Source organism: Oncorhynchus masou, unplaced genomic scaffold (assembly GCF_036934945.1).
Source record: "Oncorhynchus masou masou isolate Uvic2021 unplaced genomic scaffold, UVic_Omas_1.1 unplaced_scaffold_1973, whole genome shotgun sequence".
In the NCBI taxonomy this organism is placed as follows: domain Eukaryota; kingdom Metazoa; phylum Chordata; class Actinopteri; order Salmoniformes; family Salmonidae; genus Oncorhynchus; species Oncorhynchus masou.
In genome coordinates, this window is record NW_027016776.1 from 68,803 (window position 1) to 96,707 (window position 27,905).

General features: G+C 42.0%; 1 protein-coding gene across 1 annotated transcript; it reads left to right on the top strand.

Annotated features, from left to right (window-relative positions):
• Positions 1-14,026: 14,026 nt before the first annotated feature.
• Positions 14,027-26,757, top strand: LOC135539155 (uncharacterized; the record flags this gene model as incomplete). Its single annotated transcript, XM_064964999.1, has 5 exons — positions 14,027-14,087; positions 17,588-17,651; positions 20,878-21,321; positions 21,409-21,945; positions 26,708-26,757. Coding segments are annotated over exons 1-5 (1,156 nt in total), but the record flags the coding sequence as incomplete, so codon positions are not given.
• Between the last annotated feature and the right edge of the window lie 1,148 nt (positions 26,758-27,905).

A 27,905-nucleotide genomic window follows, 5' to 3' on the forward strand; every position in this document is an offset into this window, starting at 1 on the left:
ATGAGGGAGATAAAAGTCTCCAACTTCAGCGATTTCTGCAATTCGTTCCAGTCACAGGCAGCAGAAAACTGGAAAGAAAGGCGGCCAAATGAGGTGTTGGCTTTAGGGATGATCAGTGAGATACACCTGCTGGAGCGCGTGCTACGGGTGGGTGTTGCCATCGTGACCAGTGAACTGAGATAAGGCGGAGCTTTACCTAGCATGGACTTGTAGATGACCTGGAACCAGTGGGTCTGGCGACAAATATGTAGCGAGGGCCAGCCGACTAGAGCATACAGGTCGCAGTGGTGGGTAGTATAAGGTGCTTTAGTGACAAAACGGATGGCACTGTGATAAACTGCATCCAGTTTGCCGAGTAGAGTGTTGGAAGCTATTTTGTAGATGACGTCGCCGAAGTCGAGGATCGGTAGGATAGTCAGTTTTACTAGGGTAAGTTTGGCGGCGTGAGTGAAGGAGGCTTTGTTGCGGAATAGAAAGCCGATTCTGGATTTGATTTTCGATTGGAGATGTTTGATATGAGTCTGGAAGGAGAGTTTACAGTCTAGCCAGACACCTAGGTACTTATAGATGTGAGTCCATGCAACGCAGAGTGAGTCCATGCAACGTATTATGTGACTTGTTAAGCAAATGTTTACTCCTGAACCTATTTAGGCTTACCCAAGAATGTTTGTACCATGTTTTGTGCTGCTACCATGTTGTGTTGCTACCATGTTGTTGTCATGTTGTGTTGCTACCATGCTGTGTTGTCATGTGTTGCTGCCTTGCTATGTTGTTGTCTTAGGCCTCTCTTGATGTAGTGTTGTGTTGTCTCTGTTGTCGTGATGTGTGTTTTGTCCTATATTTATGTTATTTTTAATTTTTAATCCCAGCCCCCGTCCCCGCAGGAGGCCTTTTGCCTCTTAGTAGGCCGTCATTGTAAACAAGAATTTGTTCTTAACTGACTTGCCAAGTTAAATAAAGGTTAAATAAATTAAATAAATAAATAAAAATAACAACGCGGTTGAATAGTTATTGACCCAAGACATTTAAACTTTTCATTAATTTGTAAAAAAAAATGTAAAAAATAAAACACTTTTATATTATGGGGTATTGTGTGTAGGCCAGTGACAAGCATCTCCAACAACAAAATGTAGAAAATAAAACACTTTGATATTATGAATGGGTGTGAATATTATGAATGGGTGTGAATATTATGAATGGGTGTGAATATTATGAATGGGTGTGAATACCTTCTGAAGGCCCTGTACTCCTTGGCATTTATCACAGAACCTGGTACAAACCTGTGATCCAGCGTTACATCAGCCCTGACGTCGATTACAAACGCCGCCTTCCAGAAAGCAGATTTCTGACTCATGTCGAATATGAGTGGGTTCCTCTTCCACAGGACCTGGAGGACTTTGGTCATGATTTATTTTATTTAACTAGGCAAGTCAGTTAAGAACAAATTCTTATTTTCAATGAGGTTAACTGCCTTGTTCAGGGGCAGAACGACAGATTTTTACCTTGTCAGCTCAGGGATTTGATCTTGCAACCTTTTGAATGCAAGTCAAACACTCTAAACACTAGGCTACCTGCCACCCCCAAGTAAGGATAGAATTGTTAGGGTTCAAATATTCATAGAAAACCATGATTCATACCCATGAAGACGCTAGGGACTTTAGAAAGTCTGCCTTAGAAAGTCATCTGGAGGTATGGATGGATAGATCCTTGAAGGATGAATATATGAATTAATATTTTGGACAAATTGTAAATAAATGTTACCAAACACGGATTATGCCTGGACTAAAAAAAATATTTCAATGGTTATTCTCCATTGAGCTTGCTTTTTGGTTCAGGACCAGGCTTTATCTGTGTCTGGACCCATTGAATTAAAAACAAAAGTCAACATGCATTTTCATTGTGGTTCTGTTGTGACCCTCATGTATACCGGGAAAGCAACCCTCCACCTTGACTAACAACACCTGCCTGGTGAACTCCTTGACTAACAACACCTGCCTGGTGAACTCCTTGACTAACAACACCTGCCTGGTGAACTCCTTGACTAACAACACCTGCCTGGTGAACTCCTTGACTAACAACACCTGCCTGGTGAACTCCTTGACTAACAACACCTGCCTGGTGAACTCCTTGACTAACAACACCTGCCTGGTGAACTCCTTGACTAACAACACCTGCCTGGTGAACTCCTTGACTAACAACACCTGCCTGGTGAACTCCTTGACTAACAACACCTGCCTGGTGAACTCCTTGACTAACAACACCTGCTTGGTGAACTCCTTGAGTAACAACACCTGCCTGGTGAACTCCTTGTGTAACAACACCTGCCTGGTGAACTCCTTGACTAACAACACCTGCCTGGTGAACTCCTTGACTAACAACACCTGCCTGGTGAACTCCTTGTGTAACAACACCTGCCTGGTGAACTCCTTGACTAACAACACCTGCCTGGTGAACTCCTTGACTAACAACACCTGCCTGGTGGACTACGTGTGTAACAACACCCGCCTGGTGAACTCCGTGTGTAACAACACCTGGCTGGTGAACTCCGTGTGTAACAACACCTGCCTGGTGAACTCCTTGAGTAACAACACCTGCCTGGTGAACTCCTTGTGTAACAACACCTGCCTGGTGAACTCCTTGACTAACAACACCCGCCTGGTGAACTCCGTGTGTAACAACACCTGCCTGGTGAACTCCTTGATTAACAACACCTGCCTGGTGAACTCCTTGACTAACAACACCTGCCTGGTGAACTCCTTGGGTAACAACACCTGCCTGGTGAACTCCTTGACTAACAACACCTGCCTGGTGAACTCCTTGACTAACAACACCTGCCTGGTGAACTCCGTGTGTAACAACACCCGCCTGGTGGACTGACTCCTCCAGAAGGACCTCTTGAGACACCCCAAGACCCGGGCCTTCGTAGCTCACTGAGGAACCAACAAATTCCAGGAGGCCATCTCCCATGGCGTCCTCCTTGTCGGCCTCATTCTCGCCTTCGACCCGCCCGACAACCTCTCCAAGGTTTAGGCGGGGAGCAGCTAAGATGGTTGACATCGTCACTATGGACAGAGAAGTGGTTGTCATGCAGAGGTTGCCTAGACTGCACAGAGGCCAAGCCATTAAACCGCTGGACAAGGCAGTGTTTCCGAATTGACTTTGTTAAGAGACATAAAGGAGCTCGTCACCTGAGGAACAAACTCCCGTAAAATGTCCTGGATTGTGTCCCACTTCAGTTGATATGAAAGCAACTCTGATGATGTGGGTGTTGCTCATAACCCTTGCTTGCCTGGCAGACGTAAGATGGGTTTTGCATTTTGTAGGATTAAAGTGAAGTGATTAAGTCATGTTTTGAGATATGAATATATTCATTGATCAATCAGCAAATCATCAATACCATTCATATTTTATCCATAAAATGAATATTTTATCAATATCAAAATATATATTTTCGTATATAATGCGTCATTCTCAATTTTCTTGAACATATGGATTAAAAAAAATTTGAATGCAGTATACTCGAGAGACAGACAGTGACATAGAGGAGGGAAAATGTCATGATGACCTCATTCGTTGTATCAATCATGATTGGCCGAGATTCTGTCACTGTAAATGGAAAGTTATCTTCTGCTGCGAGGATCATTGAAACCCTATGGCTGCTTCAGAAGTAATGGGCCCACGTTTACCCCGAGGATGGAAAGCTTCCTCTTCCTTTGTAAGTTACTTTGTTATTATGTTTTTAGAATAGTATGTAGCCTGGTCCCAGATCTGTTTGTGTTGTCTTGACAACTTATATGGGTCTTTAATAGTTGGAAAGACAAGCACAGATCTGAGATCAGGTCCGATGCGTTTACTACTCCTTATGTTTCTATTAATATTATACCCTAACAATTCTATCCTTACTGGGGCAGGTTGATAACAAACTGCCCCAGTCGACAAAAGGCAGGATGCAGTGTCTATCACTCCAGACATTAGTCCCTGGACTGAGCCAATCAGAAACTGCGTAACGAGGTACTCCCTGACCTTTGACTCCCACAGCACCGGGTCAGTTCCATGCCGGATATTCTGTGCTGGGACCAATGATAACCTGCTAAATCGTCATAATCCATTGAACACAGGGACTAACTCACGCAAAAGTAAAATGGCCTTTGTTACTTTGTACCCTTGTCCTGGTCTGAGAATGTCCACAATGTAACCAAAGCTCAAAACAAGAGGTGACACATTAGACAGCCCAGTAACCAGGGTTGGGGTTAAAACTGGGAGTCGATATTTATGTCCACAGCTCCTGCTGGGTCTCAGAAGTTGTGCCAGATAGCGTGTGTGAGTCCATCTGCTGTTTGGCAAAGAGAGGTACAGACGTCATCTAATTGAATAAACACATAATTTGTACCGATGTTTGTAAAAGCTCCTATTTGATTGTTGAGTATAAATGATAGCTGGGCTATTTGATGTCAACGCAACCTGACCAAATCTATCAAAAAAAAATCGGAAAAAATGATTTTATTAGTTGCTATAACTAACTTACATACAAACGTGACCATACCTTAACACATTTTAATATTTACAAAAATTGGGACACATTTTGACACCTTCAGAGAACATTTCTAAAGCGCAGATAGACCTACAAAAATACCCCCCTTTGCTACAATAAAAAACTGTTCATCAGAAAAGTATAATTTCCAAACGTATAACATTCATGTCCAGTTTGCAGGAAAGGTAAAAGAAGAAGGCTACAGGCCAAAACATGTTGCTTTTAACAAGAACGAGCATTTCTATCGCCAAGAGTTGGCGAATTTCCTCCTCTCCTCCAGTTTGCACCTCTGTTCATGCACCTTGGTTGGAGAGGGAGGTACCGGCAGTGTTCCCTTCCCTTTAGAAGTTGCTGGAGAAACAAGGTCTTGCTGTCTTGAGGCATTTGTAGAGAAAACATTATGAATTCTCTTCCGCTTAGCTTCAAAAAACAGGTTTTGGCTTAATGATGTTGTCCAAGTCATGTCATCTCATACATCTCGTAAGTGTTGTTGACTTCCTGCAGTTCCTCTTCCTGCTGGCAGCTCTCTCTGATCACGTACACTATGAGTCCCACACAGATGAATATCAACAGAGCAATACCAATAACCTAGAAGGAGAAGAAGACTTCATTAGAAGAAAATACATCTTGTGGATGTAGTGGACATGAGTCGGTCAGGGGGACTCCCGAGTGGCGCAGCGGTCTAAGGCACTGCATCTCAGTGCTAGAGGTGTCACTACAGACACCCTGGTTTGAATCCAGGCTGTATCACAACTAGCCGTAATTGGGAGTCCCATAGGGTGGTGCACAATTGTCCCAGCGTTGCCAGGGTAGGCCGTCATTGTAAATATGAATTTGTTCTTTACTGACTTCCCTAGTTCATTTTTTATTTATTTTTATGGTCACGTGTTGAGGTAACTCTGCCTGCGAACTTCAAAACCAGTGTCTGCCCAGTGCCCAATAGTGAATTTCCTATTGGTCTAAGACGTTGGTTGCTCCCGTGGGAGACCTGGGTTTGTATCCCGTGTGCTACTTGGAAAACAGAAATGTGTTTTTCTTGATTACAAGTCAACCCCCCCAGGAAAACCAAGACACACCTACAGATGGGATGAAAGCACAGGGTCAACCGCAATGCTTCGACCCTGGAGCAATGCCTAAGTGCATTGCTCATGGGCACAATGTCAGGAAACAATATGTAGGAAATGTTTCCCGTTGGACCTGGGAATCGAACCGGCGAGCCTCCAGTTGTCTGGCCCACCTCTATGCTACCTACCACCCCACATGTACAAGGGTCAATGAAGAATAAGCCTGTTCAGTATAGACACACATGACAACAACAAAAAAGATATATTCATCATAAACATTTTTTTTTTATAGTTTATGATATACTTTACTTTTCTTAATGGCACAGACACCAACAATAAAAATCAGGGGCCGGTTTACCAGACCCAGATTAAGCATAGTCCTGGACTAAAAATCCTTGTCATTGAAACATTTCTATTGATAGTGTGTTTTCGTCCAGGACAAGGCATAATTTTAATCCGGGAAACTGATCCCAGTGTGTTTTCCTCACCTGAGACTCCACAAATAATTCCTGAGAGTGCACCATGAGATCCTGCAGCGTGCCATCGTCGTGTGGCGGCTCACACCACTTCTGAGGAGCCGCCTTGTCAACAATCACAAACCTGCCGTTCCAGTCTGTTAGCGCGCACGCAAAGTACTGTCCATCCAGGAAGAGCAGGATCAGCCAGACGATGGGCGGAACCAGGCTGGAGATGGACACTGTCCTGGGGCAGCCGCTCAGGTCGTACCTGCAGTCCTGGATGATTAGCATCAGCATGAAGGCCATGATAGCTGGAATGACGAAGAAGGCGGAAGAAAACAGCCCGTTCCATTTGGGGTCGCACGGACACTCGAACTCCAGCTCAACCAGCTTCTCCAAGCCCATCAGGATGAAGCCGAAAGCCACGTTGGAGACCAAGGGGCTGTTGCCGAATTCACTCTTCAGTCGGGAGAGCCATTGTTGCCTCCTTTCCATACTAGATGACACTACATAAAGTGTGAACAGAGACTGAGAAGTCTGAGAGAGGAGAGCGGTGGTAGAATATGCAGACATGCAGGAGCTCCAGTGATGCATGATGGTTAACACTGGTTTTGTGGGAAGGCTTTGCCCTCGAGGCACAGAATACACATTTCTGGTCTCGTTGGTTGACATCAAAGGAAGGCGTAGCCGCTGTGTCTGGGTTTATACAACCCATTGGCCCTGTGGGGCTGACAGACATGGTGTCCAGGGAGATGACCCCTCCCCTCAGACCCCGAGAGAGGGTGGGTGCTATAGAGTGGAGGGAAAGTTTATGTCACGGGAATGTGATGTCTCTACAGGTTTAGGATCTTAATTTGCCTAGTTTCTCACAGCAGGAAACTAATCCTGCAGCAATAGGAAATTTTTATTATTGTGTGGATTATAATTAATGGATATTTTTGCATCGGTTGATACATTTTTAGTTAGGGCAAATTAAGTCTGACATTTTTAAGTGGAAGCCTTTTTAAACTTTGAATAAAATCCACGTTTGCATTTCCTGCTGAGCACGACATCTCCTGCAACAACAAGGTGATCAAATTAAGATCCTACACCTGTATATTGTATGCAGATGTGAATCCGGAATGTTCTATGCATATGGTATTATATATGTGGAGGGTTGACATTTAAATATGTAATATATATTGTGGAGGGACGCATACAGTGCTTAGTGAAAGTCTACACACCCCTTGCACAGTCTTCATATTTTGCTGCCTTAAAAGAAAATCTAAACATTTTATAAAATTAGATTTCTTTCCTACCAATGTGCACAACCTATTCCACATTTCTAAACTGAAGGTAAAATTTGAAATCATTTTCCAAGTTAATTAAAAATTTAAAACAAAAGCACCTTTGGCAGCCATTACAGCTGTGAATCATTGTGAATTAGATTCTATCAACTTTGCACAACTCTTGGCCACATTTATCCATTGTGCTTGTCAAAATTGCTCAGCTCAAGCTCAGTAAATTTGGTTGGGAGTCATTGATAAACAGCAATATTCAAATCTTTGCAAAAACGCAGTTAAGTAACACGTTAAATTTAAAAAAGATTCAAACTACAGGGTTGGGTCAAATCCAATAAAAATGAATACAAAGTGAAATCCTCTATATGTTCAAGTATTTTGGTGGCAGCATCATGTTATCTTGCAATATTGTGGTGGCTGCATCATGTTATGGGTATGCTTGTCACCGGCAGGGACTTGGGAGTGTGTCAGGATCAAAAGAAATATGAAAGGAGCAAAGCCCAGGTAAAATGGCAGAGTTTCCTCTAAGTGTTCTGAATACCTATCTCTGAGTTAGAGTTGCGTTTGTAAGTGGTACAATAACAGAAATTGTAATGCCATAAACACTTGTAGTGAGTTGTGTGTAGTGGGTTGTACAGTAGGTTATGTAGTGGGTTATGTAGTAGGTTATGTAGTGGGTTACATAGTGGGTTGTGTAGTAGGTTATGTAGTGGGTTTTATAGTGGGTTGTGCAGTAGGTTATGTAGTGGGTTTTATAGTAGGTTGTGTAGTAGGTTATGTAGTGGGTTTTATTGTGTTTTGTGCAGTAGGTTATGTAGTGGGTTTTATAGTAGGTTGTGTAGTGGGTTGTATAGTAAGTTATGTAGTGGGTTTTATAGTAGATTATGTAGTGGGTTTTATAGTAGGTTGTGTCGTGGGTTGTATAGTAAGTTATGTAGTAGGTTATGTAATGGGTTTTATAGTAGGTTATGTAGTGGGTTTTATAGTAGGTTGTGTAGTGGGTTGTATAGTAAGTTATGTAGTGGGTTATGTAGTAGGTTATGGAGTGGGTTACATAGTGGGTTGTGTAGTAGGTTATGTAGTGGGTTTTATTGTGTTTTGTGCAGTAGGTTATGTAGTGGGTTTTATAGTAGGTTGTGTAGTGGGTTGTATAGTAAGTTATGTAGTGGGTTTTATAGTAGGTTGTGTAGTGAGTTTTATAGTAGGTTGTGTAGTGGGTTGTATAGTAAGTTATGTAGTGGGTTTTATAGTAGGTTGTGTAGTGAGTTGTACAGTAGGTTGTGTAGTGGGTTGTATAGTAAGTTATGTAGTAGGTTGTGTCGTGGGTTGTATAGTAAGTTATGTAGTAGGTTATGTAATGGGTTTTATAGTAGGTTATGTAGTGGGTTTTATAGTAGGTTGTGTAGTGGGTTGTATAGTAAGTTATGTAGTGGGTTATGTAGTAGGTTATGGAGTGGGTTACATAGTGGGTTGTGTAGTAGGTTATGTAGTGGGTTTTATTGTGTTTTGTGCAGTAGGTTATGTAGTGGGTTTTATAGTAGGTTGTGTAGTGGGTTGTATAGTAAGTTATGTAGTGGGTTTTATAGTAGGTTGTGTAGTGAGTTTTATAGTAGGTTGTGTAGTGGGTTGTATAGTAAGTTATGTAGTGGGTTTTATAGTAGGTTGTGTAGTGAGTTGTACAGTAGGTTGTGTAGTGGGTTGTATAGTAAGTTATGTAGTGGGTTTTATAGTAGGTTGTGTAGTGGGTTGTACAGTAGGTTATGTAGTGGGTTGTATAGTAAGTTATGTAGTAGGTTGTGTAGTGGGTTGTATAGTAAGTTATGTAGTAGGTTATGTAGTGGGTTTTATAGTAGATTATGTAGTGGGTTTTATAGTAGGTTGTGTAGTGGGTTGTATAGTAAGTTATGTATTGGGTTTTATAGTAGGTTGTGTAGTGGGTTGTACAGTAGCTTGTGTAGTGGGTTGTACAATAGGTTGTGTAGTGGGCTGTATAGTAAGTTATGTAGTGGGTTTTATAGTAGGTTGTGTAGTGGGTTGTATAGTAAGTTATTTAGTAGGTTGTGTAGTGGGTTTTATAGTAGGTTGTGTAGTGGGTTTTATAGTAGGTTATGTAGTGGGTTTTATAGTAGGTTGTGTAGTGGGTTGTATAGTAAGTTATGTAGTGGGTTTTGTAGTAGGTTGTGTAGTAGGTTATGTAGTGGGTTTTATAGTAGGTTGTGTAGTGGGTTGTGTGTAGTATAGTAAGTTATGTAGTAGGTTATGTAGTGGGTTTTATAGTAGGTTGTGTAGTGGGTTATGTAGTAGGTTGTGTAGTGGGTTTTATAGTAGGTTGTGTAGTGGGTTTTATAGTAGGTTATGTAGTGGGTTTTATAGTAGGTTGTGTAGTGGGTTGTATAGTAAGTTATGTAGTGGGTTTTGTAGTAGGTTGTGTAGTGGGTTGTGTAGTAGGTTATGTAGTGGGTTTTATAGTAGGTTGTGTAGTGGGTTGTGTGTAGTATAGTAAGTTATGTAGTAGGTTATGTAGTGGGTTTTATAGTAGGTTGTGTGGTGGGTTGTGTAGTGGGTTATGTAGTGGGTTGTGTAGTAGGTTATGTAGTGGGTTGTGTAGCGGGTTATGTAGTAGGTTATGTAGTGGGCTGTGTAGTGGGTTATGTAGTAGGTTATGTAGTGGGTTTTATAGTAGGTTGTGTAGTGTGTTGTGTGTAGTGGGTTGTATAGTAAGTTATGTAGTGGGGTGTGTAGTGGGTTGTATAGTAAGTTATGTAGTGGGTTGTGTGTAGTGTTGTGTAGTGAGTTGTGTAGATCGGTAGGGGGAAGAAACTAAAGTATTTGAGATGTAGTTTTAAGGACTGTGCAAAGGGTGTGTACTTTTACTCGCAACAGTAAAGTCCCATAAGATATGATGTGTATCGTATTGATCTAAAACGTTATTCAAGGAACGCTATCTGAAAAGATGCTTTAAATGTTAAAAAAGAAGACAAATGTCATTTAAAGGAATCTCTATAGTAGACCACAGCCATATCGAAATTGTATATATTTAATACAATGTGTATACATTAGTAATTACCATAACATTAAAATAAGTTTTTATTAGATCCATAAAAAAAACTATATCTGGACAAGTATATACAGTAGTATTGTATATATTATGGATCCCCATTAGCTGCTGCCAAGGCAGACCATAACATACCAAGGCAGACCATAACATACCAAGGCAGACCATAACATACCAAGGCACACCATAACATACCAAGGCAGACCATAACATACCAAGGCAGCAGCTACTCTTTCTACTCTTCGTTGTGTTGTGTTTATCACTGATTGTCTAATATAGCATCCATGATTTGTATCATTGTTTGGAGAGTCTATTTTGTTCATATGTAAAAAAAAAAAAAAAAAAAAAAAAAATGACTAGTTGATTTGGTAGATCTATTTCCGTTGTATTTTTTGCGATGCTACTCGTTGCGATAAACCTCAGATTCCAATGAGAACAAGTGGTTTTTTTTTGTGTTTAAAAAAACACAACATCAGAGGTATTATTTATCATACACTGTCAGCAGGGCGGCAGGTAGCGTCGTCGTGGTCAGAGCGTTGGGCCAGTAAGCAAAAGGTTGCTGGATTGAATCCCTGAGCTGACAAGGTTTAAATTTTGTTGTTCTGCGCCTGAACAAGGCAGTTAACACACTGTTCCCCGGTAGGCCGTTATTGTAAATAAGAATTTGTTAACTGTTCTTTGTCGGGGTCATCTACAGCAGCGGTGTAAAGTATTTAAGTAAAAAGTTTTTTTGGGGTATCTGTACTTTACTATTGACATTTTTGACAACTTTTACTTTTAATTCACTACATTCCTAAAGAAAGGAACGTATTTTTTACTCCATACGTTTTCCCTGACACCCAAAAGTACTCGTTACAATTTGACAGGAAAATGGTCCAATGGTCACGCACTTTGTCAAGAGAACATCTCTGGTCATCCCGAGTCCCTCTTATCTGGTGGACTCACTAAACACAAATGCTTTGTTTGTAAATGAATGTCTGAGTGTTGGAGTGTGCTCCTGGCTTTTTAATTTTTACTCAAGTTTAATACTTGACTTTTTTGTCTCCACCACTGATCTACAGTATCTGTACATTAGGTGGCAGCAGAACTGCACTGTTCTAGGAACTCTCGGACAACATTCAGACTACAAATTGGTTCTTTCTTTTTGCTGGTTTACCTGACATATGGGGTAGCAATGAATTGATTCATGCTTGTACTGTATACATATGAACCACATGTGTGTGGAAAGTTTTCTGTCATTGCCTTTCAACTTGACCTTTGTATGATCTTGCAATTAATTGTAGGCCTAATTCTTTCAGGGATGGTCTAAAAAGCAATGGAAGGTGTTATGTAAAGTTAACATGAAGGGTTTACAGTAGGCCTAGTGTTTATCATTTAGCCTAGGAGAGAGAAATGTTTTGGTCATTCAGACACAAGATAAGATCAATCATTTCCAGAATGATTGCCACCATGTACTAATGCTGTTGGACGGCTGAGTTGACAGTGAAATTGGATTAAAAGTCCCAGTAAAGCCTGACTGCAAACCGAGGTCAGGGCTTAGCCAGGTGTCTGTGTGTCCGTTTCAGACTGTGATGGGGTCATCTTGACAAGTCAATCGTTCAAATAGGCAATTTATAACGGGTTGTAGTCTTAACATCTGGAACATAATAAGGCACAATTGCCTTATTTTTTTAAAAGTTCAACCAAGTGTTTCTTGCACTGATTTCTAGAACCTCTGTCCAACTTTCATCACTCAAACTCTCCAGTCGCATTTAGTTATGCACAAGCCAAACGGGATTTATTTACAATTATAAACTGGGTGGTTCGAGCCCTGAATGCTGATTGGCTAACAGCCGTATACCACGGGTATCACAATTTTTTTTACTGCTCTAATTACGTTGGTAAACCGTTTATAATAGCAATAAGTCACCTTAGGGGTTTGTGATAGGCACTCTAAGAACAGCCCTTTGCCAAGGTATATTGGCCATTTACCACACCTCCTTGGGCCTTATTGTTTAATCATAGCAGTCAAACGAGTTAAATCGACATCCATTAATGGAAAATTATCTGGCGAGTGTAGTTTATTCAAATTAGTTTATTAAGTCACGCTAGCCCGCAATAATTATTATTTTGAAGGAAAACCGAATTTTGATCATTACATCGTTAGTTACGTAGATATTCCTTCTTAATTCTCTCGGTAATGTTATGAAAATAGGGTTTATTGGATAAATGTGGCAACTCCCTCTTGCTGCGAACCCCCCCCCCCCCCCCCCACACACATTTTTGAACTAGCAAACCCGCCGGCATAACATGAGCAGTTAGCACTGACCGAGCTGTGAAACACAGCTTCAGCTTGATCACCAAATTAATTGGGAAATAAATGAAACCATCACCAGCTAGCTAACAATCTATTTTAGTTTCACTGTCCGATCATTCAAAAAAGGGGGGCAAACGAATAGGTTTTTTTTCTTCACCTTTCCACAAACGGTCTGGTATTGACTACTGCATGGCCAGTGTGAGTTAGCATGCTAGCCAGCCAGCTTGCTCGACTTGCGTCAGTTGCTATTCTTCTAAATGCGGTGGTCACTGGATAAACTAACTATGAGTTGGAAAATATTTAGCTGAAAACGAACTGGTAACTAGTTGTTGCCCATGGTGGAATAATAACTAGCTAACCCGCTGGCTCCGGAAGCCTACAGTATGTCCCCTGGCATGTCGAGCGAGTTGAGTTTCATAAGAAAATGCCTGATATGAATCAAACACCGTAGCATGCCCTCCTCGGCGGGATTGTCAGATTCCTATTTCAATTGTTACTAATAATAACTGATTGAAGTTGGTGGTTACTACTGGTTTCAGATCCAAGGCGAGAGAAATTGTCCGCCATGTTGTATGTTTTGGTAAGGGCTCAGAGTGACTTCATGCACTCAAGAAGACTCAACCAATCATCCGACGGGTTCTATGTCAAGACTCATGGATATTCATGAGTTTTCCCCCTTCCTTCCTTCCTTCCTTCCTTCCTTCCTTCCTTCCTTCCTTCCTTCCTTCCTTCCTTCCTTCCTTCCTTCCTTCCTTCCTTCCTTCCTTCCTTCCTTCCTTCCTTCCTTCCTTCCTTCCTTCCTTCCTCACCTTCACTCTATCCATCCTTCCTTCTTGCCTTCTCTCCATCCTTCCTTCCTACGGCAGGTAATTTGGCACATTGTAGACGGCTAATATTTATGTATGAATTGTATGTGGGCAGCCCACAATATGTGATCTCGCGGGATTTGTCATGGTGGGTGAGAAATGTAGTTGCTTAGCACAAACCATGATTAAACTGTTCCACCTGGGATCTCTCTAGCCCCCTATTGCAGTTGAAATGTAAAATGGTAAGGGTTATTGTTAAGGCTAGGGTAAGAGCAGGGGTTAAGGTTAGGCACTGACCATTTTATCACTGCGCACCAGGCACTGCACAAGTGGCGTGAGCGAGCGCGCCGCTGATTTTGCGTGACCTGATTGGAGAATTAGACGGGGCCGCTCTTCCATCAGCTCCGTATCTACCCGGTAACCCGGTCCACTCACACAATCATTCAGACCACCCCACCACACCCAATTTCCCCGCTACCGGCATCTACAATCGTCCACCCGAGTCGATGCTAGCTGGAAAAAGAAGAGCAGAAAAGATGTCGGTCTCGGTGGCGTTCATTGGAGTGCTGATGCTTCATTTGGTCTCCTCACAGAACGGTAAGAATGTGAAGTGCACGCCTGCCTGCCTGCGGATTGATAGAAATACCGGGACATCATGGCTTCATGCGGGTTTTTGACTGGAGACAAAATGATTAAGCTTTAAAATCATATCGTTGCTCGGGATTGTAATTTTGTGCGTCAAATCATTGCAGTGAATATTGACTTATATTATCCACATGATTTTCAGTGCATAGTAGAAAATAGAACCCCTCTTATATCTTTTATTTAATTATTTATGTTCATACCCAGTCAATGCAGTGAATAGAATAACAGAATAAAGGCTTTAAATGTAATGAAATTAGAACGGAATAATATCTCCCATGCGAGCCATTTGTTATAAACGGTCAATAAACCATATCTTTGATGGTTTCCGTTATTAATATAAACACTACTACTTTAAAATTAAACATCCAGATAAACATTTAGACTAGTTAATCTATGTCCACAAAATACATTTCTGTAGTTTGTACGTTAAATCTTTATGACTGTTAAATCGTCATTAGAATGTGAAGGGGACTTGAACGTGATCGGAGGGGCCGTTGGTTGGTTTATAACAAGGACAAATACGTACAGAAGGTTAAAGGAGAGGGACAGGATTCAGAAATCATCATGCACAGTAAAGTAAGCTGTGATATCATCGACCATCCATAGTCTATGTCCTACCAGCCCCCCCCAAACAAAACAAAACAAAACGTTCTTCCTCCTTGTCATTTCAAATAACAAGTAGGCTACATTAATAGTGCATTCACTTGCGACTGGTCAGGTCATGGTACATCACTAGTGGCGGTAGGTGCTGTTTAAGATGAGGGAGGACAATCATTTTTTTAATGAGCATGGCCTTGTTTCTATTACAGCATATTGGATGACTGCTATTCACATTCCTTTCACCCAGTTCAATGTAACATGGATAGGTTTGGTCTACTCCATGATACTGTTCCCTATACCCATCATGGGGGGTTAGCCAGCGAGCCATAGCCAGCTAGCTAACATATCATCCCTCTGTTTGAGCCAGGTATTTGAGTAGGCCAGACTCGGTGCCGGAACAGATCAGTTGGTTGGACCCGATGGCCCCGTAGACGGGCCCTGTTGTTTCACTGGAACTCAAATCAAATCAAATTTTATTTGTCACATACACATGGTTAGCAGTTGTTAATGCGAGTGTAGCGAAATGCTTGGCCAACTCCTATATGTGCACACACTTGCGCGTTCACCTTTTGTTGTCTGTTTAGGGAAGCTTACAGTTTATCCTACCATTTCTACCTATCCGTGTGCCAGTTATGATTATTTTTATATGTACATTTTCGTGGTACAGTTTCATTTCAATAATAACGTTTTTGGGTTTCTCAAAATCATTGTCGTGTGGTTAATACTTAGAATCTGAAGTAAAATGATAAAAAATTTACAATTTAAAATGAACTACGGTGAGAGTAGTAGCCTCTGTCATACAGGCAGATTGATACTCTGTGATCCATTGGCGGCTAAAGACACGAGAGCATAGAACTCAAAGATAGCCTACAGGCCAATGAAGCAGTAGACCTATAATTCCCATAGAACTCAAAGATAGCCTACAGGCCAATGAAGCAGTAGACCTATAATTCCCATAGAACTCAGAGATAGCCTATAGGCCAATGAAGCAGTATACCTATAATTCACATAGAACTCAAAGATAGCCTACAGGCCAATGAAGCAGTAGACCTATAATTCCCATAGAACTCAGAGATAGCCTACAGGCCAATGAAGCAGTAGACCTATAATTCCCATAGAACTCAAAGATAGCCTATAGGCCAATGAAGCAGTAGACCTATAATTCCCATAGAACTCAAAGATAGCCTATAGGCCAATGAAGCAGTAGACCTATAATTCCCATAGAACTCAAAGATAGCCTACAGGCCAATGAAGCAGTAGACCTATAATTCCCATAGAACTCAGAGATAGCCTACAGGCCAATGAAGCAGTAGACCTATAATTCCCATAGAACTCAGAGATAGCCTGTAGGCCAATGAAGCAGTAGACCTATAATTCCCATAGAACTCAAAGATAGCCTATAGGCCAATGAAGCAGTAGACCTATAATTCCCATAGAACTCAAAGATAGCCTACAGGCCAATGAAGCAGGGGACCTATAATTTCCATCATCAACTAAGTAAGATACCATACAACTGAGAAATAAAATAGTAGAAAACAGTTATTTCAATCAAATTAATCTCTTTTCTCCGTCTGTCTGCCTCCCTTTTTTAAAATCTGTCTTGACTTGAGCTATTGCTAGTGAAGTTCAACATTGTATTGAATCATCACAGGGTCTGCATGGAAACTGTGGCTCAAACTTGCAACATTGTAGCAACTAGCCTATTCCAGGCCCTAGAAGTTTCCTGCGCTGGGTATATGGGTTCATGATATTTTGCTCTTTCACACTGAGGCTTAGTGATTTTTTTGAGGCCGGGAGTGTTGGAAAGATAATACATTTTTTTAAATACTGAGGAATTATCATTCGCAATGGAGTTTTACAAAAAAAAAAAAAAGACTTTGTTGACTCGTGCGAGGCGATGAAAAAACAAGTGGTGTAAGTGGGGAGTTAAGAGTTAAACGGAAAAAAGATGTTGACAAAATGGGCACTTACATATTTATGCATTCTGGAGACACACCATACCCCCCCCCCCCATTCTGAGACACACCACACCCCCCCCCCATTCTGGAGGCACACCATACCCCCCCATTCTGGAGACACACCATACCCCCCCATTCTGGAGACACACCATACCCCCCCCATTCTGGAGACACACCATACCCCCCCCCCCCATTCTGGAGACACACCATACCCCTCCCCCCATTCTGGAGACACACCATACCCCCCCCATTCTGGAGACACACCATACCCCTCCCCCATTCTGGAGACACACCATACCCCCCCCCATTCTGGAGACACACCATACCCCCCCCATTCTGGAGACACACCATACCCCCCCCCCATTCTGGAGACACACCATACCCCCCCACCCCGTTCTTGATGCAACATTTTTAAATATTCTTAAGACACTTTTATCTTCACACATATTTTTGACGCTTTTCACCGACAGCTGCAACTCAATCAGCTAGACGTGTTCCCACGCTCACTGCCCAAATTGCCGGCTTCCCAAACACACTTTGATTTGAAACAATCCACAGCAATTGTTTGTTTGTTTGTTAAAGAAGCTAATGATCCTCATTAAGTCATGCTCCCTCGTGAAGTATTTAGATTTATTTTTTGTTGGCAGGAATGATTTATATAATTTTGGCGAAGCATCAATATACTTTAGGGTAATCCAGCATCCTAACAGTGCACTGTGCCCCCAACAACTTTCCTTTCCAATTCACTAGAGGCTGAAACCAGAGATCTGTATATAATGATGAGATATTCATCTCTTCACCCTAAAAATCTGCATTCCAAAGGCAGGAAGGCAGGTGAAAAGCTTAGGTCTGCTTATTATTCCCATAGAAACGTACTGGTTTTACACTGGACAGATTTTGGCGAGAGTCAGACCTCTCGCTTCACCTCTTCCTCTTTGCTGAAACTACCGGGCATTCGGCAAGTATTCAGACCCCTTGACTTTTTCCAGTCAGAGTAGCTCCACCAGTCCATTTTGCTGCATGTGTCTATTTATAGACTTGAGATGCAGCAGGACAGCACTGGGACAGGTGCCCCCCCCACTATGGCTTTATTAATGTCGTCCCCTATCCTTGAAAAGAAGAGTGGATTGGTTAACTCTTTACAGAGAGAGAGATACGCACAACAAGGCACTGTGGAATGGATTTGATTTCATTCTCAATGGAGTCATACTTTACTCTGAAATAGCCCACCCACTGCATCCAGTCCCTATAGAGCTGAGTTGAGATGTATTTCACCTCTCCTAAGTCTTTAGATACAAGGTTTAGAATGGAACACTACAGCCTAGTGGGATGGAAGCTTCTATTCTGTTCTGTTATTACATTTAGAATGGAACACTACAGCCTAGTGGGATGGAAGCTTCTATTCTGTTCTGTTGATACATTTAGAATGGAACACTACAGCCTAGTGGGATGGAAGCTTCTATTCTGTTCTGTTGATACATTTAGAATGGAACACTACAGCCTAGTGGGATGGCAGCTTCTATTCTATTCTGTTCTATTCCGTTCTGTTTATACTTTTAGAAGGGACCACTACAGCCTACTGGGATATGAGCTTTTCTATTCAATTCAATTATATTCTGTTGATACGTTTAGAGTGGACCACTTTAGCCTACTGGAACCTAGTGATGTGGAAGCTTCCACAGTAGGCCTATTTTATCATACCTGCTAATTATTGAATGATTCAGCAAGCTGGCTCATAATCCCATTGGTCAGATTCAATGGAACTTTATTTGTATGTGATACAGAGACGTGTTGTTCTCACAAGGCAAGATCTTGTTACTGTGTATCAGTTACTGTTGAAGCCATATCTTTCCCTGAATGCCTCCGGAGTTGTGCAGTGGTCTGAGGTGCTGCATCTCCCTGCTAGAGGCGTCACTACAGACCCTGGTTCCATTCCAGGCTGTGTCACAACCGGCCGTGATTGGGAGGAACCATAGGGCGGTGCACAATTGACCCAGCGTTGTCCGGGCTTGGCCGGTGTAGGCCGTCATTGTAAATACAAATTTGGTCTTAACTGACTTGCCTAGTTTAAATAAAGGTTACATAAAATATATATATTTTTAAAGAATCAGTGTGCTAGCTAGCCTACCTGCTGTCCTTACACCTGTCTCTCTAGAGGCAGGCCAAACACACCTGTCTGTCTAGAGGCAGGCTAAACACACCTGTCTGTCTAGAGGCAGGCTAAACACACTTGTCTGTCTAGAGGCAGGCTAAACACACCTGTCTGTCTAGAGGCAGGCTAAACACACTTGTCTGTCTAGAGGCAGGCGAAACACACCTGTCTGTCTAGAGGCAGGCTAAACACACCTGTCTGTCTAGAGGCAGGCCAAACACACCTGTCTCTCTAGAGGCAGGCTAAACACACCTGTCTGTTTAGAGGCAGGCTAAACACACCTGTCTGCCTAGAGGCAGGCTAAACACACCTGTCTGTCTAGAGGCAGGCCAAACATACCTGTCTGTCTAGAAGCAGGCTGCACGCACCTGGCTGTCTAGAGGCAGGCTGAACACACCTGGCTGTCTAGAGGCAGGCTGAACACACCTGTCTGTCTAGAGGCAGGCTAAACACACCTGTCTGTCTAGAGGCAGGCTAAACACACCTGTCTGTCTAGAGGCAGGCTAAACACACCTGTCTGTCTAGAGGCAGGCTAAACACACCTTTGCCGGTGTAGGCCGTCATTGTAAATACAAATTTGGTCTTAACTGACTTGCCTAGTTTAAATAAAGGTTACATAAAATATATATATTTTTAAAGAATCAGTGTGCTTGCTAGCCTACCTGCTGTCCTTACACCTGTCTCTCTAGAGGCAGGCTAAACACACCTGTCTGCCTAGAGGCAGGCTAAACACACCTGTCTGTCTAGAGGCAGGCCAAACATACCTGTCTGTCTAGAAGCAGGCTGCACGCACCTGGCTGTCTAGAGGCGGGCTGAACACACCTGTCTGTCTAGAGGCAGGCCGAACGCCCCTGTCTGTCTAGAGGCAGGCCGAACACACCTGTCTGTCTAGAGGCAGGCTAAACACACCTGTCTGTCTAGAGGCAGGCTAAACACACCTGTCTGTCTAGAGGCAGGCTAAACACACCTGTCTGTCTAGAGACAGGCTAAACACACCTGTCTGTCTAGAGGCAGGCTAAACACACCTGTCTGCCTAGAGGCAGGCCAAACACACCTGTCTGCCTAGAGGCAGGCCAAACACACCTGTCTGTCTAGAGGCAGGCTAAACACACCTTTGCCGGTGTAGGCCGTCATTGTAAATACAAATTTGGTCTTAACTGACTTGCCTAGTTTAAATAAAGGTTACATAAAATATATATGTTTTTAAAGAATCAGTGTGCTAGCTAGCCTACCTGCTGTCCTTACACCTGTCTCTCTAGAGGCAGGCTAACCACACCTGTTCGTCTAGAGGCAGGCTAAACACACCTGTCTGTCTAGAGGCATGCCAAACACACCTGTCTGTCTAGAGGCAGGCTAAACACACCTGTCTGCCTAGAGGCCGGCTAAACACACCTGGCTGTCTAGAGGCAGGCTAAACACACCTGTCTGTCTAGAGACAGGCTAAACACACCTGTCTGTCTAGAGGCAGGCTAAACACACCTGTCTGTCTAGAGGCAGGCTAAACACACCTGTCTGTCTAGAGGCATGCCAAACATACCTGTCTGTCTAGAAGCAGGCTGCACGCACCTGTCTGCCTAGAGGCAGGCTAAACACACCTGTCTGTCTAGAGGCATGCCAAACATACCTGTCTGTCTAGAAGCAGGCTGCACACACCTGGCTGTCTAGAGGCAGGCTAAACACACCTGGCTGTCTAGAGGCAGGCTAAACACACCTGTCTGCCTAGAGGCAGGCTAAACACACCTGTCTGTCTAGAGGCAGGCTAAACACACCTGGCTGTCTAGAGGCAGGCCAAATGCCCCTGTCTGTCTAGAGGCAGGCCAAATGCCCCTGTCTGTCTAGAGGCAGGCCAAACTCACCTGTCTGTCTAGAGGCAGGCCAAACTCACCTGTCTGTCTAGAGGCAGGCTAAACGCACCTGTCTGTCTTGAGGCAGACCAAACATACCTGTCTGTCTCGAACCAGGCCCAACGCACCAGCAGTGTGCTCCTTAGTTACAGGTACAGCTCTGCTCTGTTCTCCTCATCCTTCCTTAGTTACAGGTACAGCTCTGCTCTGTTCTCCTCATCCCTCCTTAGTTACAGGTATAACTCTGTTCTTTTCTCCTTGTCATCCCTCCTTAGTTACAGGTACAGCTCTGTTCTGTTCTCCTCGTCATCCCTCCTTAGTTACAGACACAACTCTGTTCTGTCCTCCTCATCATCCCTCCTTAGTTACAGGTACAGCTCTGTTCTGTTCTCCTCGTCATCCCTCCTTAGTTACAGACACAACTCTGTTCTGTTCTCGTCATCCCTCCTTAGTTACAGGTACATCTCTGTTCTGTTCTCGTCATCCCTCCTTAGTTACAGGTACATCTATGTTCTGTTCTCGTCATCCCTCCTTAGTTACAGGTACAGCTCTGTTCTGTCCTCCTCATCATCCCTCCTTAGTTACAGGTACAACTCTGTTCTGTTCTCCTTGTCATCCCTCCTTAGTTACAGGTACAACTCTGTTCTGTTCTCCTTGTCATCCCTCCTTAGTTACAGGTACAGCTCTGTTCTGTTCTCGTCATCCCTCCTTAGTTACAGGTACATCTCTGTTCTGTTCTCGTCATCCCTCCTTAGTTACAGGTACAGCTCTGCTCTGTTGTCCTCGTCATCCCTCCTTAGTTACAGGTACATCTCTGCTCTGTTCTCCTCATCATCCCTCCTTAGTTACAGGTACATCTCTGCTCTTTTCTCCTCATCATCCCTCCTTAGTTACAGGTACAGCTCTGCTCTGTTCTCCTCGTCATCCCTCCTTAGTTACTGTTACATCTCTGTTCTGTTCTCCTCGTCATCCCTCCTTAGTTACAGGTACAACTCTGTTTTGTCCTCCTCGTCATCCCTCCTTAGTTACAGGTACAGCTCTGCTCTGTTCTCCTCGTCATCCCTCCTTAGTTACAGGTACAGCTCTGCTCTGTTCTCCTCGTCATCCCTCCTTAGTTACAGGTACAGCTCTGCTCTGTTCTCCTCGTCATCCCTCCTTAGTTACAGGTACATCTCTGCTCTGTTCTCCTCGTCATCCCTCCTTAGTTACAGGTACAGCTCTGCTCTGTTGTCCTCGTCATCCCTCCTTAGTTACAGGTACAACTATGTTTTGTCCTCCTCGTCATCCCTCCTTAGTTACAGGTACAGCTCTGTTCTGTTCTCCTCGTCATCCCTCCTTAGTTACAGGTACAGCTCTGCTCTGTTCTCCTCGTCATCCCTCCTTAGTTACAGGTACATCTCTGCTCTGTTCTCCTCGTCATCCCTCCTTAGTTACAGGTACAGCTCTGTTCTGTTCTCCTCGTCATCCCTCCTTAGTTACAGGTACAGCTCTGCTCTGTTCTCCTCGTCATCCCTCCTTAGTTACAGGTACATCTCTGCTCTGTTCTCCTCGTCATCCCTCCTTAGTTACAGGTACATCTCTGCTCTGTTCTCCTCGTCATCCCTCCTTAGTTACAGGTACATCTCTGCTCTGTTCTCCTCGTCATCCCTCCTTAGTTACAGGTACATCTCTGCTCTGTTCTCCTCGTCATCCCTCCTTAGTTACAGGTACATCTCTGCTCTGTTCATCTTGTCCTCCAATTTCTCTTCCTTTCATTATCCTTTCATTATGTTTGCCATTTTGTCATTATTCATGATGTGATTACTAAGATGAATTATAAAGGTCAAATGTCACAGAATGAAGTAGAACTCCTCCTGTTCTATCTCTCTGCCATCTGCAGTTTAGGTTCAAGATCAATGCCGGGGTCTTGATCGACAGTCTTCGATTGTCTTTTTCTCTTTTAATTTGCTGACGTACACACACACTCCCCTCCCACACATTTGAGTCAGACTGTCACTTGAGTCTGTCTAGCTCTATCTCCGATCATCTTTTTCCTTTCTCCTCACCTCCTTCTCAAAACCACAGGAAGAAAAGGCCTTAGGGAAGGAAGGAGGCGAGGACAGAGGAGACCCTGTGTTGGTACCCTGGTTAAACTAGATGGGAAAAACGTTGCTGTTGTTTTACTTCACTGAGTGAGCAAAGCTTGCCATCTTGTTCAACCAGACTGTGTTGTGGCAATTCTTTTAACAATGACTCTCAACACGGTGTGTGTATGTGCGTTGTGTGTGTGTGTGTGTGTGTGTGTGTGTGTGTGCAAGTGTTCCACTTGGCCTCAATGCCAGTAAGGTATCGGGTGATTCCACTCCAGCGTTTTTTTTTTTTTTTGGGGGGGGTCTCAGATTGTTCTGGAAATTCTCACATAGAAGCTTCATTAGGAGGAAAGATGTTGGATATGATTTTAAAATGTTTATGTTGATGAAATTGACTGTTTTTATTTAGCTCCTTGTAGACCTACAGTGTAGATACGCCTCCTGTGACATGCAAGCCTTACCAGCCACATTTCGTGCACTCCTCAATAAATGTACACTACCGTTCAAAAGTTTGGGGTCACTTAGAAATGTCCTTGTTTTTGAAAGAAAAGCACATTTTTTTGTCCATTAAAATAACATGTTAATGTTGTAAATGACTATTGTAGCTGGTAACGGTAGATTAAAAAAAAAAAATGGAATATCTACATAGGCGTACAGAGGCCCATTATCAGCAACCATCACTCCTGTGTTCCAATGGCACGTTGTGTTAGCTAATCCAAGTTTGTAATTTTAAAAGGCTAATTGATCATTAGAAAACCATCTGCAATTATGTTAGCACAGCTGAAAACTGTTGTCCTGATTAAAGAAGCAATAAAACTGGCCTTCTTTAGACTAGTTGAGTATCTGGAGCATCAGCATTTGTGGGATCGATTACAGGCTCAAAATGCCCAGAAACAAAGACCAAACTCCTGAAACTCGTCAGTCTATTCTTGTTCTGAGAAATTAAGGCTATTCCATGTGAGAAATTGCCAAGAAACTGAAGATCTCGTACAACTCTGTGTCCTACTCCTTTCACAGAACAGCGCAAAGTGGCTCTAACCTGAATAGAACGAGGAGTGGGAGGCCCCGGTGCACAACTGAGCAAGAGGACAAGTACATTAGAGTGTCTAGTTTTAGAAACAGACGCCTCACAAGTCTTCAACTGGCAGCTTCATTAAATAGTACCTGCAAAACATCAGTCTCAACGTCAACAGTGAAGACGGGACTCCGGGATGCTGGCCTTCTAGGCAGAGTTCCTCATTCCAGTGTCTGTGTTCTTTTGCCCATCTTAATCTTTTCTTTTTATGGGCCAGTCTGGGATATGGCTTTTTCTTAGCAACTCGGCCTAGAAGGCCAGCATCTCGGAGTCGTCTCTTATTGTCATTATATAGACAACATGACACCGACAACATCTTGATGTCATTATACAGACAACATGACACAGATATATTGGTGTCATTATACAGACAACATGACACAGGCATATTGGTGTCATTATACAGACAACATCTAGTGCCATTATACAGACAACATGACACAGGCATATTGGTGTCATTATACAGACAACTTCTAGTGCCATTATACAGACAACATCATGGTGTCATTATACAGACATCTTGGTGTCATTACACAGACAACATCTTAGCGTCATCATACAGACAACATCTTAGCGTCATCATACAGACAACATCTTAGTGTCATTATACAGACAACATGATACAGACATCTTGGTGTCATTATACAGACAACATCTTAGTGTCATTATACAGACAACATCTTAGTGTCATTATACAGACAACATCTTAGTGTCATTATACAGACAACATGATACAGACAACATCTTAGTGTCGTTATACAGACAACATGATACAGACATCTTAGTGTCATTATACAGACAACATCTTAGTGTCATTAATAAGACAACATGATACAGACAACATCTTAGTGTCGTTATACTCCTTTTCGTGTGCTCTAACATATGGAATATGTCTAGATTCTGAAATACACATCTTCACATTCATTTATTCAAATGAGAAAATAGGAATATCTCAAAAGTACCCTTTTTTGTACATTTTGACACATATTATTTAAAACAATATACTGTACATCAAGTACATCAAATGTACAGAGTGGGTTCTCTGCTAATTATGTAAGTAATCATCAATTATTTGAGCACCACCAACACAGTGAATGGGGAAAATGGATTGAAAGGGATCTCCTTCTGCTGGTTATTTGCCGACTGTGCAATCCTAAAGGAGGGATGTGATTGGTTTATGACCTATAATGTCAATGTCTATGTTATTCAATGGGTAAGTATCAGAGAGCCCACTATGGAAATCACTGATTTGCTGACTGCAATCCTAAAGGAGGGATGTGATTGTTTTATGACCTATAATCACTGGATTCTCTGGTCCCACCTCACGACTTTCTCTAAACTGTTGTGTTTTCTGTTGTTTGAGTTGTTCTTCCACCCATGTTGTGTAGTAACACTGGTCTTTACTGTCTGTTGTTCTTTATGCCCCTTTATGATGTGATACATTTCTTTTGACATTTTGCAGACACAACGCAACCTAACTCAACCCCAAAAGAAAGTCCTAACCTACCCCCACCACCCACCACCCTCTCTCCCACCCTAGCAGTCCCAGCCCCCGACACGCCCCCAAAAGGTAAAATAAAGAAGAAGAAGAAGAAGAAACGGTTAAGGTCTTCAAAAGAGGTCAAGGTCAAACTGGGTGGGGGGGCACTTGAGTTGTGTTTTTCAAGAGCAAGCAGGTTGGTATTTATAGCTGTATTTTTCTACTGGAACATGCTTAAAAAAAGCCACATACATGGATTTTAATTTCCTAATGTTGTTATCTTTTGTAAACAAAACTGGTGGGGGGGGGAAATACAGTTATAAATAGTAACGTGCGTTCTCTTTCTCAAACATAACCGTATAAACCCCTCAGCTTTACCGTGACATCATTTTAAGACCGTATCTCTAACGCTCTTGTTATACTGCAAGTCTCTCTATTTGAACATAGAGTTTAAATACATAGCATTTTCTCAGAACACAAACCCATATGCCTTATTCTCTCTATTTGAACAGAGAGTTTAAATACATAGCATTTTCTCATAACACAAACCCATATGCCTTATTCTCTCTATTTGAACAGAGAGTTTAAATATGTAGCATTTTCTCAGAACACAAACCCATGTGCCTTATTTTCTCTCTATTTGAACAGAGAGTTTAAATACGTAGAATTTTCTCAGAACACAAACCCATATGCCTTATTCTCTCTCTGTTTGAACAGAGAGTTTAAATACGTAGAATTTTCTCAGAACACAAACCCATATGTCTTATTCCCTCTCTGTTTGAACAGAGAGATTAAATACGTAGCATTTTCTCAGAACACAAACCAAATGCCTTATTCTCTCTCTATTTGAACAGAGAGATTAAATACGTAGTATTTTCTCAGAACACAAACCAATATGCCTTATTCTAGCTCGGTTTGCGACACGTAGCCTAGCAGTTAAGTGCTGTTGGCCCAGTAAAGGAAAGATCGTTGGTTCAAGTCCCTTAGCCGGCTCGGCGAAAAATCTCTCAATGTGCCATTGAGCCAAGGCACTTAACCCTAATTGCTCCTGTAAGAGCGTCTGCTAAATGCTATCATTGACCTTGTTCTAACTTCGACTATAGCTCGGTTCATATATTTAACATTTTCTCACAACCACCTCAAGAAAAGGCCTGAAGGCTTGTATGGTTCAAAGCTGAATTTATTAATCAGTGCTGAAATTAGTTGTTTTTTTCTTCCTCAACCAGGCTCTGAATGTATTTTATGAGAATGTCACACACAGTAACTGAGAAAATAGCTGAGATGAGGAAAATGCATTTTTCCTTGTTGAAAGATGATTTATTGTATTGCTGTACAAGGTACAGTAGGACTGTAACGATGGGTTTGTGTTGTGTTTTTGACATCTCTTTGTGTAGGGCTATCTGTGTGGTGTGGTGTGGTGTGGTGCGGTATGGTGTGGTGTGGTGTGAGACTGTTAATGAAGCTTGTTTTGTTTGGCAACACTTTACTTTAAATCGGCAGTTTAATGTTTTACGATGCCGTTATAATTAGGGCTGGGAACCACCAGGGACCTGACAATACGATATTACCACAATACGATATTATCACGATACGATATTACCACAATATGATATTATCACGATACGATATTACCACAATATGATATTACCACAATACGATATTACCACAATATGATATTACCACAATACGATATTATCACAATACGATATTATCACGATACGATATTACCACAATACGATATTACCACTGTATGATATTATCACGATACGATATTACCACAATATGATATTATCACGATACGATATTACCACTGTATGATATTATCACGATACGATATTACCACAATATGATATTATCACAATACGATATTACCACTGTATGATATTATCACAATACGATATTACCACAATATGATATTATCACGATACGATATTACCACTGTATGATATTATCACGATACGATATTACCACAATATGATATTATCACAATACGATATTACCACTGTATGATATTATCACAATACGATATTACCCCGACACGATATTACCACTGTATGATATTATCACAATACGATATTACCACTGTATGATATTATCACAATACGATATTACCACTGTATGATATTATCACAATACGATATTACCACAATACGATATTACCACTGTATGATATTATCACAATACGATATTACCACAATACGATATTACCACAATATGATATTACCACAATATGATATTATCACAATACGATATTACCACGATACGATATTACCACGATACGATATTATCACGATACGATATTACCCCGACACGATATTACCACTGTATGATATTATCACGATACGATATTACCCCGACACGATATTACCACTGTATGATATTATCACAATACGATATTACCACAATACGATATTACCACAATATGATATTACCACAATATGATATTACCACGATACGATATTATCACGATACGATATTACCCCGACACGATATTACCACGATACTATATTATCATGATACGATATTACCACTGTATGATATTATCACAATACGATATTACCACAATACGATATTACCACAATATGATATTAT